Genomic DNA, 13,019 nt, shown 5'->3' on the forward strand with positions numbered 1-13,019 from the left:
AAGTAATTGATACACGCGCACATGCAAGCACGTCTTGCATGGGGTGTCCCCAAGACAGCAGTAAGCCTAATCGAGTGGAAACTCTTAGCACATCATTACCTTGAATTGTTCTATTAGGATGTCTCTGGCAGTGTTGAATATCATAGAGTGTAGCAAATTAGAATACTGTGCTAATGTGTAATCGTAGTCAAAGCCATATATCTCAACGTCTCCCAGGCTGATCTCGTTGTTAGCATAAATAGCAGCTGGGTTGAGGAGATTGCAGACTCCTGGTGGAAGGAGATCTAAGAGAAAGGAAAGGGGAGAGGTTAGAGAAATTGAGAGGATCACTGAAATTTCAACTTTTTGTTCTGGACCTGAGAGCAGCTGGAAGTACCACACAGCAGCAGCAAAGAAACACCGTGCCGCTGTCGAAGGCTGCTGCCGTTAACCCACTCAAATAATCCTCCCTGTGAAAAAGCATACTGTGAAACCTCTGGCTGCATCTGCTGGTGATGCTAACCACTTTCACAGCAAGACTGACCTTTTGTGTCAGGAAGTGACAACACAACGTCCTCAAGTCTCTGGCCTACATGAAGCAAAGCAGACCGGAGATTTTGAAGTGTCAAATTTCTAGCTCCCCAGCAGCTGCATTTTCAGCAGGCTCACCAACATGAAAAGTAGCTGCAATTTATCACCAGAAAAACATGTGCCCCTCACTTAAAACCTGAACAAGACAAACAGGCTAACTCCCCTCTCTCAGAAACCTAGATTACTTGAAATTAGAGATTTTGAGGTTTGCCTTTTGGCAATTTTTGTTTCTCACACAAGCAACCAGACGTCACAGAGCAATCCTGCAGGTACCATTAGGGTGTTTTCTTTTTTTTTTTTTTTTAATTATTAATCAGCAGGATAAAACAAGGTTTTGTACAAACACCAACAAAATGTAAAAAAACCCCAACACATTAAGCTCTCCTGGTAGATCACTCAATGCAGATAGCAACAAGTTATCTGCTTTCCTCTGATAAACACCTGTGGAAACAGCTCGGTCCTTGAGTGCGTTTTTCATTTCAAAACAGGGTTAGTGTGCAAGATGCTTGTGAATAACACTTTGCTCCCCAGATCACTGGAAAAACGAGGGTTAAGTGGCGTAGCAGCTGAACTACCTGTATATCCTTTTTCAGAGCTAGTCTGGAGAGCAGAGAGCTTTAGCTGCACTACAATGGGAGAGACAGGAACAGACCCTCCCCAGGCTTCCCACTCCACCAGAGCTGTCCATTGCAAGATGAGAAAGAGCAATAAAAATAGTGCCCTAGTAGGTTGCCTAGTCACGTCCACACTGGGGGACAGAGGGGGGAAGGAGACATTTCCTCCCCCCTCAAAGATGGCCAATATTCTCTTTTAATGATAGGAAAAGTGCAGACATTTTGCAGATCCTACACAGCATCAGCGAGTAGGATGTTTTTTTCCCTTCCTACCTTAACTTTTGGCTTTTAGCAAGAACCCTGTGCCAGTTCTTTAGTGCTTCCTTGCTATAAAACCAAGTTTCATCTCAATCTAGAACAAAAAAAATATTATTAGAAACAGATACCAGTAATTACCAATAGAAATTTTGTCTGGAATGATTATAGAATTTAGGTAAAAGTCCAAAGTATATTTGCAAGCACTAATCTAAAGAGGTGACCAAAGAAAAAGAGAATTCAGATATATCATAATATTTATTTTTCAGAGGAGAGACGCATTACAAAACATACCCATCCCTCTCTCCTAACACACTTTCCTTTGGCCTTCAATTGCATTTCACTAGATCAACTAGAAAGGAACTACTAGAAAAGAAAGTAGTATTTTAAGGTAGGAGGGTTGACTTACTGCCTACACAGCAAGAACAAGAGCCCTCTTTCAGTGACTCTGTTGGTGGCAAAGTTCCTGGAAGAGGCTGAAGAGAGTAGATGCAATCTGAGTACTTTCCACTGGGATTTTAAAAGATGGGAAATGTAAATCGGACTCAGATGATCACAAATCATCATAAATGCTCTCTGCACCATGAATAAACACAGCCCTACTTCCTGTCCTCACCTCCAGACGTGGGAAGATCTTTTTCTAAGCATACATTGGGATTTGCAGGGTGCTATTTTTCTTCCTCACAAGGAAAATGACACAACCCTAATCAAACCACAGTGCAAATATGTAGTGCTTTCCTCTCCTAATTAAAACACTTTCTTTAAAAAATGACAAATGCACCCCACTTGCTGCTACGGTATCCCTACAGAGAGGTCAAGCTCTTCCAACATTCACCATTTGCTAACAGATCTATGAAAACATGTTTTGATAGTCTGAGAGCAGCACAAAATGACATTGCCTGAACCCCATCTCTCCTGTCACAGAAGACGAGACCCATCTAGATTCAACAAAATACGCCAGCCACAACTTTTGCAAAAACACCATCAGGAAAAGCTAAGGGAGCGGTATGATTTTGTAACAAGTAAAGGGTAGTCTGAGATTTGTCAAGCGCATGAAGCGAGTCTTATCTGTAATCAGGCGCATAAGCAGTAACTGCCGCGCAGTATAATTTCTGAAGTATATTTAGACCCACTGGATGAAGTCATACTCCTCCCTGCCCGCCTCAAACATACAGAGCCTCTCTGCTGCGCTCTGACAGCCTTCTGCCCAGCTCATTTTACCCTACTCAGACATTTTGTCACTAACTTACACAGCATGGTCTCTTATCTCATAAGGGCCGAAGACAGACGCATACGCTAGCCACAACACTATATCACCATTGCCTCACACACTACTTACAGTAGTTTCTGAGTCACTGATCGATCTCCTAGAGAGAAGGAAAAAGCTCTGGGTTTCAGCCCAGAGACTCTTGCTGCATGTTTTGCTCCGTGTAAATGTCCATTTGCAGCATCCTCCCTAATAGAGCGGTCGGTGTCGGTTTCCTCTTTATGCTCACACAGTCTCTCAGCAGGTTGAAACTACAGGAGGGCAGAGACAGAAGCTGGGAGCACATGCAAGATCGGTTTAAATACGAGAGCCCAAACATGCCTGGCTTAGCGAGCCAGGTTTCAAGAAGTTTGGGGTTTTGTTTGATTGGTTTGGTTTGCTTTTTTTTTTGTGTTGTGGTTTGGTTTTTGGTTTGGTTTTTTTTTTTTGTGTGTGTGTGTTGTTTGGTTTTTTTTAAAGATAATCACCTCGGTTGTTACAAATTCTGAGTGCTTAATTAAGTCCTGAGCTGCAGACTTGGACACTGCTGCTCTGCTGACATTCAGCACGTAATCTGCCAGGGATCTTTGCCTGTTTGCATGGCAATCGTCAAATCAAAACAAATTCATGACACCCTCCAGAAGCCCATGAAGATGCCATTTTTCAAGAACGATAGCTCTTGCTTTTTCTCTGCCAAGACACCGAAATAGATTGCAGGACAGATATGATAAATTACAGAAAGAAAAAAACCAACAAATCCAGAACAAAATTAAAACCAGTTTTGGTTATTTAAAAATAATTATAATCCCAACTAATCTTTCCATGTGGGTCCTAACTGGAAGGGAGACAATATTACAGTTAGTCACTGTCTACTCAGCACTTCAGCCAGGAAGTATGATCTAAGGGAGAAGCGGCGTGCGTACATTTGAGGACAGTGGGGAAAAAACAGCTCTTGCAATAGACACAAACCCCTGGAATCTGCATACTTGCACAATTTGCTCCGGTTTGCAAATCTGATGGTTTCAAGGGAAGTGTCTGCATATCCATGGCATATGATGAAACTCAGCAACAAAGGCAGAGCACAAGAAAGCGTGTTTGATCACATGCATTTTTTACACCTGTGTGTAAATGCAAGGTAAACATACTTCGTTTCCTTCATTTTATTACTATAAGCCCCTGAACAGCTGCTTAAATTGGAAATCTTCGTGATAGCACAAGTGCCTCTTCCCAAGCAATAGCCCACATTGTTAGAAAGCAATAACACTCAATCCCCAACATGACAGCAGAGATGGAAGCAAAACCAGGTAATTAACTGTGAGCAACGGTTAGAGAGGCCAAGAGACCATATGGCCCCTTCTCATGTGAAAAACACTCTGGTCGGGAGATGCCAAGCACACCCTGTGCTTTTCTGAACTCCCGGGGGTACCAACAGCATCACGTGGGAAATGCTTCTTTGCTCTCAGCCTCAGATGCAGCATGTTAGTGAAGAATAATACATAAAAAAGGCAGCTCACACCCATATCTCACACCCTGTGTACTCCCAGAGATCCAACACAGCAGACATCTGTGCTAACTTCTTTATAAGACTAGAGAGGAAAAAAGCGATACTGAAAAGCGGACGGAAACCATCCTCCATGTTCTTCATGAATCAAAAAGTTCCCTTTGCTCACACTGACTTGCTTTCTAAAGACAAACTGCCAGTTTTTCCTCCCTTCCGAGCACCTCTTTCTCCTTTTGAAGTGTTTTGTACCATTTCACAGCAATTCCTGCAAAGCACTCTAACCAGCCGAAGTAGATGCCTCTAACACGGCGGCAGGGAGAGGGAAATATTACTCAAAAAGCATTAAATGACAGAGAAACCATATTAAAAGACTGCTGAAAATTATTCTGGAGCATAGTCTTGAATTTATGCCATTATGCCTCAATATTTTGGGATATCTCACCAATGAAATCGACACAAACCAAAAGCAATATTAAAAAATACCATTTCATTCCAAAATGACATATTTTTATAGACACAAAGGCACTAGACAAATGCTGGTCTAACAGTTCTTGACAAGAAAACACCTTCATATTTAGGAAAGCAGAATTTGGAAGTTAACATAACTGGTCACACTTCCAGTTCTGACCACTAACTGCCATTTTCAGTCCCAGTTCAATCTGTAGATGCCACAACTCGCGAAAGGTGCCCACTCCCTAAGCAATTTGCAGGGCATTTATTACCATAGCACTATACTCACTTCCCAGTTCGGTAAAGAGTGAGGCCCTTAAATCCTTGTGCCTACTCGAGATTAGCAACACAAGCAGAATCAAAATGTGCTGGATTGCAAAAGCCACCTGTGCACCACACTGGAATCACCAATGCAATGATCACACAGGGGTGTCACCTTCTCTCCCATTTCCAAACACGATGGGCACATGTTGCTGACTGCATCTTGCATTACTTAGATGCAAAGGTATCTCTTGATCCACACAAACTAAAAAGAGCAAAGGACTACCTCTGAGCTACATCCTCAGTATTATCAATGCCTAACCAGGTTCTTGTTATCTGCAAACTGCAGTAGTTCTCACATTTAACCATGCTCAAGCTTGTCATGCAGAGGCAAGAAGGTAACAGTTATTTTAAAGGGTCCTTAGGAAAGCTGATTTATTGTAGCCATGTTTACAAGTTTGAAAAATCCAGGAAAAAACATACACACTTATTTACAGCCAAATCCTCAATTGCTAGTCAGTTCCCTTGAGTTTCAGGATTGGATGTTTCCCAAAGCACAAAACTTCAGACACTGCTTACTGAGAGAGCATATCGGCCAGCCTTGCTTGACACTTAAGATGGCATCAAACCAAAATACAGCAAGTCTTGCTCAACACCAACACTCTGACAAATGCTATTATACTTTTCCTTTTGGCACAGGAAAAAAAATCCACATTAAGTAGAAGTAGTAGCCTCAAATTCTTACAGGTAATGAAATGCTCTTTGTATCACCACACTCAAGCCTGGCTGAACACAGATGTGTTTCCACAAAGTTGAGAATTTCTGGTGCCTGGGATCTGGCCACCAAACCAGTACCACCACTGAACTTTACTGCACAGAAGTTCTCACCCTACACATCCTGCCCTGTCCAACTCAGTCAGCATTTATCACTGGAAACCCCTCTATGCAAAATGCAACATTGCTCTATAAATCAAGTCCTAAGCAAGAGCTGTTTTGAAAATACATACATAATAACTTCTCCTAGAAGTATCTCTCTCCAAAACCAACAGCAATAACTGACAACATAGGACAAAGGACTCCGCAAAGGTGGAGTTTCAGAGAAGGAGGGAGAAGGTGGCACCACAGGAGTCTTCTCAAACTCAATGTCGATGAGTATTGAGATGTGACGATGTTTGCAAATCCATAACCCAATCACAGACATTCACTTTTACATCAGAGTTAGAAATCAAGAACAAAGGAACAGACTGATGCTATATTTTGCACAACTCAGTTTAGTCGTCAAAGCAACAATTAAAACCAACTTGAACCAACTTTGTTTATGCCTTTTCTTGACAAGACTTGAATAACAGCACAGTCTTGAAATTTTGGTTTGGGGAGCTATTCTTTAAACAAACAAGGGCCTTCTTATTTATCATGTCTAATAGTTACCTGAGGGTTTGTAAAGAGTCTGCTCTGTAACACATGGGCTACTTCACCTAACTTCATTTTGCATTTAGTCCTGTTGAGTACTTCTCCATGTCAGTAACAACTGTATCTCTTGCCTCCCAACAAAGTGTAACTACGTGAATACAAACTTCACAATCTGTCACATAGTAAAGTGAGTATTTTCCCAAGAGACCATGACAGAGCCTATTAACATACGTTCATTTTCCATTTCAATACCATTATGGAAAAAAAATGCTGTTGAGGATATTAAGGTCCAATCACCATTACAAGTCTTGCAAGTTGGAATTTCTTTCAAGCAGTGGGGCTAAAACCACAACTCAGTCTTGGAGCAGGAATTTAACACAAACCTACTGTCCCGTGTCAGCACCCCGTACTGCCTTCAGCGGCTCAGACAAAAGAGCTCACATCCTGCAAAAGCTGGAATGCAGTGAGCTGAGCACTCAGCGGATCAGCACCCAATTCCTTTACATTTGTGCATCATGAAGGACTCCAGATTTTATGTCAAATCTCGTATACTGGAAGGTGGGGGAGGAAGGAATGACAGAACTTGCTAGTCTCAGAACAGTGAAACGGTTCTTCCAGATGCCTATGGCTGCCGGCTGTCCTTCTCCAGACCCTTAGATAAACAAAAGCTGAGGGAGAGCTATTTAACAGCAGACACACAGTCACACTTCCTAGCTCTCTACCGTGCTTACCTTCAGCATTCCAAGAATCAAGAAGCCATCAGGAAAAATTTCCCTGCCTTTATGCCATGAAAGCTATTCTTTCACATTTTTAGGAGAGTTTAATACAGTGAAGATCTGCTGCTGCCAGAAAGACCACAATCCTGCTTTACACATGGACAGATTTGGTGAGTGGCATGAGTCTTCTCCTTGCTTAGCAAAACGTCAACGTTCCTATGTCAACGTTCCTGACAGAGCCAGGTAACTTTTTGATCAGAGGAGCAAAAACATGCATGCATGCACTCGTGCGTAAAATATGTTTCACATCTGTAACTGAAACTGAGCTCAGGATCAGGACATCCTAGCAGCTGTAGCATCAGTCTTCTCCACGCTCAGCCTTGTGCCAATGGCGAGTTACAAGTTGGACCCTGGACACCTCACCACATCAGTCAACACAACTGTCTATTTGCTCTAGTCTAAATCACCTTTCTGTATGCCAACCAATGGCAAATTAGAGAAAAATGCAACAAGCCCTTCATTTAGACCATTCGCCATAACGATATCCACGTTAGGGGGGGCAGTTGTGCAGAACCCCATATACTCTACGTGTCCTGAAACGCTGAGAGCAGCCGCGGGGTGTTCACAGAGGGAAGCCCAGGATGGGGAGAGGAAGACCAGGGCCAGATTTCACCAGAAACAAAACTGGCTCCGAGGGCCGCGGGCGATGGAGGCGTGCAGATGGCACTGCCAGGGAGAAGGCTTCTAACCCCGGCAGCTGCACAGCGATAGGCACATTCCCAGTTCTGCGGAGGGGGGAAAGGCACCAAGATGCAAAGAGAGAAAGAAAAAAAACCAAAGGAGTGGAAAAAAAAAAAAACAAAACCCCAAACCAAAAAGCCCAAGCCCGGCGGGACGTGGCAGTCCCAGCGCCCGGAGGCGGCCCTTACCGTAGACCAGCTTTTTCATCTCGTGGTACCTGGCCCACAAATAGGTCTTGGTGTCGGCTCCCTCGGCCGGGAGGGGCTGGCTGCCCGCGGCGGGGACGGGATCGGCGCCGCGGCGGGCTCTGCCGGGGGCCGCCGGGTGGTGGTCCCTGGGCTGCCCGTGGCCGCCGTCCCCGGGGCACTGGCTGGCTTTGGGGCGGCAGCTCTGGCAGGAGACGGCCACGGCGAGGAGCCGGGGGGCTGCGCCGCTGCCCTTCCTCAGCGCCGCCATGGTGCCGTCGGACGCTGCAGCCTCTGGGCAGCCCGCACACGCCCGGAGCTGCCTCCGCTTCGCTCCCCGCCGCTCTGGCCCCGGCCCGCGGCGGCACCCGCCGGGCGGCCAATCCCCGCCGCCGGGTGTGAGGGGGCCGGGCCAGGCCACACCTCGACGAGAGGGGGCCGCGGGGGCGGCGCTCAGCGGCCGCCTACCGGGAAGCGCGGGGGGCGGCGGAGGGCGGCGGGGACCCGGGCGGGCTTCGGGGGTCGCGCTCCGGCCCCTTAGGCGGGGGGCGGCAGTGGGGGGGTGGGGGAGGGAGCGGTGGTCCCTCACTGCAGCCCCGCCCCCGGCCCCGCCCCGGCCAATCAGGTGAGGCGAGCCGCCCCGAGCGGGGTCACGTGGATACCGACCACGTCCTTCCGTTCGCCTGCTTCCAGGGCTCGGGTGCCCGCGCTGGAGGTGAGGGGGTGCGCGGCGCGGGGTCGCGCGCGCCGGGCGCTGCGCTGATTGGCTGCGCGTCCCCCGGGCCGGGGGAAAGGAGGAGGAGGGGGCGGTGGGGCTGAGGGGCCGTCATGGCCGCGGGGGGCGAAGCTGGGCCTGGGCGACCCGCTTCTCGCCCTCCCCGCTTCCGCCAGCGTAACGGGGAAAATGGGGGGCTGCGGCCCCACGCCCGGGGCTCTCCCACAGCGGGCTTGGCCCGCCGCTGGCGGCTTGACCGCCAGGCGTTGGGGGCCGTTGTCCGTCCCGTTCCGCCCCTCAGACGCCTCCCCCTGTTTTCTTCTTCATGGGCGAACCGTTGAAGGCGCCGATCCCGCTCCGGTCATGCTGGTGAGCAAGAGGGTGAAGCGCCTCTTGCAGCTGGTGCCTGGGAAGCAGCGCTTCGGCGTTTACAGGTTCCTGCCCTTCTTCTTCCTCCTCGGGGGAGCGATGGAGTGGTTCATGATCAACGTCCGCATCGGCAAGGAGACCTTCTGTGAGTGAGGGCTGACCCCCGGCGGGGGGGGCACGGGGAGGCCCGCTGCCTGCTGAGTCACCGCTGCCCCCCCCCCCCGCCCCCAGTACCCCCAGGTCTGATCAGGTACCGGGTGCCACAGCTCCTGCTAGCGGTGAACGCAACGGAGGCGGTTTCCCTCAACAAGAAGTTGTTAGCAGGGTCTGGTGGGGGGGGTCCTCAGCTGAAAGATTTTAAAGATAATCAGCAAGTCAGCTACTTCGCCCTGTAGCGCGGGGTGTGACGCTCCAGGTTCTGCCTCCCTAGCACAAGGCACTGGGCAGAAACGAACAAAAAAACCTGGGTTTAGAATACTAAATTATTTTTTTTTCACGTTGAAGAAGACTCACCAGGGTTATCAGAATTTAAGTGTAGGTGTGGGTTCATCTGAAACGTGACTTTTTTAATTGAAAAAGAAGTACGAGAGTAAGGAGTATGAGTTGTGAGAACTTAGCTAATGGCACTCAGTTACTAGAAATGAAAGCATTTTCCCTTAAAGAAATCCCTGGAGGTGTTCAAGGCCAGGTTGGAGGGGGCTTCGAGCAACCTGGTCTAGTGGAAAGTGAGTGTGGAACTAGATGATTCCTTCCAACTAGAAGGTCCCTTCCAACCCAGACATTCTATGATTCTAAACTTTGCTAGAAATTTTTGTGTACTTCTGAAAAAGGATCAGCTCTATTGTATGTTATTTGAGAATACTCTCATTTTCATGGGAAATCTAGTTGACTCTCCTGCAGAATAAAACAGGTTGATACAATTTCCATAGCTGACAAACTCACTGCAAACAAAACTGCTTCTTTGCTCACTTCTGAAGGCTTGGGTTTGTTGTGTTTTTTCAGTTTAATATTTTGGAGGCGTACCTGTATAGTAATAAAGTCAGGTTAGAAGTTAAAGCACATCTGTGTAGCAGCAGTTATATTTCAGCTCAAGACTTGCTTTCCTGCCAAAAAACCCCACTGCTATGCCTAAAGGATACTGTACTACAGTAATAATTGTGCATTTAGCCTTATTATTGCTCCATAATCCATGCAAAGTGATAATGTACAAGACTGATAACCTCTCTTTTTTTGTCAGTAAAAGATTTTTTTTTTGGTGATGATATTTAGGGGTGATTGGGGTGAGGGGAGGCACGAAGAACAACTAGGAAGACTGTGAAGGTGGCTATATTCCTGCGTTTAAAAAAAAAAAAAGCTAAAATACTGAAGCAGTCCTCAGGCATTGACTTTGTGCCTATAATTTCATTTCCCTTTGGCTTCAGCCAGTTTGGGCATTTGTGTTTTTAATTACCCTCATGGGAAAGTAGATCAGAAATGACTCTGTGATAGAGATAATTTTCCTATAAAAACATTTCATCAGGACTGATGGGAAGAACTTTAGCCTGGATGGGAGAGAGAACATGAGCTATTTTTAAGTGGTAATAAAGATTTGTGTTGGCTTGAATTTTCAGTTGCATGTCAGTCAGTGTCTGCAAAAGAAAACTGGATTGAAAAGTTTAAAAAATGACAGGCTTCATACATTTAATACTATCTTGCACTTGGAAAATGCTAACATAAAATTTTTTTTTGGCAGATGACGTTTACCGTAGGAAACGATCTGAAAGACAGTACGAGGCAAGGATGGAAAAAAATGAATTTTAGCTGAAATATTTCAAGGGGAAGGTCCTCAATGCTTCGACTCTATTAATACCAAAGAAGCATTACTGCCACATTGATGGTAGGGGAAAATTTTTGTCTTTGCAAGATGAACTGTAATCCACAAATTTGTGTAATAGACTCTCAGACGGTTTTGGCAGTTTTATTTTTCCATCTACTTCATATCTTTAATATTTTTTATTTAAGTCAAATATAGTAGTGAAAAGTTCATTGTGTTTAGGCCTCTGCCAATTATTTGATGTTTGTTTAGTACTTTTAAATAAACTAAACTGAGTAAACAAGAGTCTGGTGACCTCTTTGCTTGATGAGACACCATTCTTGTGAAAGAAGTGTTACATATTTCATACATAGTATCTCAGCACAATGGAAACAGTAATTTTTAGTTCGTTTCCTTTGTACTGATAGAAACTGCTCTGGAATTGGATTTGTTTTCTTTCCAGTGTGGCATAATTTTAACTAGATAAAAAGAGGACAGACTGCCTGTTCAATGTTTACTCAGCCCACACTGTTTGGAAAGTCATCCGTGCATTCAGGCTCCACTGCCTACAAGTGCTGTAATACCCATTGTTGCTACTCTAACAATGCTTTGAGCTGAGGGCTCCAAGGGAAAAAAAGTCTGATGCATGTACCTGGTAACAGGCACAAGTTTAGAGGAATGTGCAACGGCAGTCTTGGCAAACCTGAATTCTGTTTGCAAGAATTGTCTCCCCAGAGAAGGAAAACGGAGTGAACTGCTATCCGGGATAGCTTTTACTCCCCAACGGAGGGACAATGGTTCTCAGGCACGTGGGAGCATGTCAGTGACTGTATTAGGGTGACTGGTGCAGTATAATCAGTGAGGATCGTATATTTATGCAATTGGTTTATTTCTTATGGTATGTGTATATGCTGAGGGTTCCACAAATAAGAATTTCTAAGATCAGCCTAAAAACAAACCTGAGGAGATTCATATACTTATATGTGTTCCTGTGCTAACTCCTACGGCCTTTTTCCTCAGAAGTAAGTTTTCATCAGCTGAAGAGACAGTGGCTGTTTTGAGGATGTTATGGTGATCAGATCATTGCACTGAAGTAAATCCTGACTGTAGCAATACATTAAAGAATAAAGCATTAATAAAAAGCCAGATTTCGAAAATTTTGGAGCTTTAGCTCCATCTGCCTTTACTTCTTGAGTCTTTTGCAACTCTTGTGCTTGGTTTCCATAGAACAAATAATTTTTTCTTACGTATCTTTATTTTAGAAAGAGCCCTGTGCCCTTATTACTTCTCCATACTCAGGAGCCTGGTGTGAAAACTGCCCGTGGCTTCCCTTCAGCACTCCTGTAATAGTAGCAGAGTGTTTCAGATATCAGTAAGTGAAGGTCTATTTTTTCATTTCAGAGCTCTTGCTTATTTTGCAGCACTGTTTCCCATTTGCGGGTGAGAGTCCCAGGCATGTCTGGATGATATCTTGGGTGGCTCCAGCTAGGTAAACAGAAAGTGAGACAGGCTGCAGTTGCTCACGAGAAGTCTGGTGTCAGGGAGTTCTGTGTCACTGGTCTTCCTGACCTAGCTGACTCCTAGTTCTTCTTTCCCGTCTTCTTTCTGACTCTCATCACCCCATTTCCCTCCTGTCTTCCACCTTCCCCCGATCCGTCTACTATGGTAGTGGGCAATGGGGCAGAAGCAAGAACTCTCCTTCGGCTTGGAGCTCAGGCCAGCACTGGGAACGTACCGCTGCTGCTGTTGTGCACTGCAGAAGCAAGCCAGGAACACGGCCTTCGTTTTAAGCGCTGCTGAGCCCTGCCAGTTCTGGGGTTGAGCACGTCTGTTCCTTCTTCAGGGAGTTCATGTGGTGTCAGCCCAGAACGCAGCTCAGCATCTAGGAGCAGCAGCCTCATGTGTTCACTTTGCAGCACGACATTCTGAGAATTAGCAAAGCATTTCTGCTGAAAGCCATCCAAATTGTAGAAGTCAGGCCAATATACATATCGAGCATGGAAAATTTCAACTCGGTAATGCAGCAGCAGTAAATAGTCATCTGCAAACAGTTGATACTTATGTAGGAGTGATACTGCTCACCACTGCAGCATTAGAGAGGGGACGATTTCACTGCCGATTCAGAATGATTTTGTGGAAAGAATGGATCTGTTTGTTGATCGTTTTCCTGCTGCTGTGCAGTCAAGGATGCTGC

General features: G+C 45.8%; 2 protein-coding genes across 3 annotated transcripts in view; one reads left to right on the forward strand and one right to left on the reverse strand.

The window, feature by feature from the left end:
* Positions 1 to 8,278, reverse strand: part of NT5DC2 (5'-nucleotidase domain containing 2) — a 28,737-nt gene extending 20,459 nt beyond the window's left edge. For both annotated transcript variants that reach the window (XM_082487656.1, XM_082487655.1), the window contains exons 1-2: positions 7,953 to 8,278; positions 100 to 284 (exon numbers count right to left, since the gene is read on the reverse strand). In XM_082487656.1, coding sequence (XP_082343782.1) covers positions 100 to 284; positions 7,953 to 8,220 — 453 coding nt within the window. In that variant the 5' untranslated portion in view covers positions 8,221 to 8,278. The remainder of the gene's footprint in view (positions 1 to 99; positions 285 to 7,952) is intronic.
* A 291-nt stretch (positions 8,279 to 8,569) lies between these two features.
* UQCC5 (ubiquinol-cytochrome c reductase complex assembly factor 5) lies at positions 8,570 to 11,131 on the forward strand. Its single transcript, XM_082487674.1, has 3 exons — positions 8,570 to 8,664; positions 9,008 to 9,178; positions 10,766 to 11,131. The coding sequence occupies exons 2-3, from the start codon at positions 9,028 to 9,030 to the stop codon at positions 10,831 to 10,833; spliced, it is 219 nt and encodes a 72-aa protein (XP_082343800.1). The 5' UTR covers positions 8,570 to 8,664; positions 9,008 to 9,027; the 3' UTR covers positions 10,834 to 11,131.
* The last annotated feature ends 1,888 nt before the right edge of the window (positions 11,132 to 13,019 follow it).

The sequence above is a fragment of the Vanellus vanellus genome (genome assembly GCF_965231255.1).
Source record: "Vanellus vanellus genome assembly, chromosome: 9".
Lineage (NCBI taxonomy): Eukaryota > Metazoa > Chordata > Aves > Charadriiformes > Charadriidae > Vanellus > Vanellus vanellus.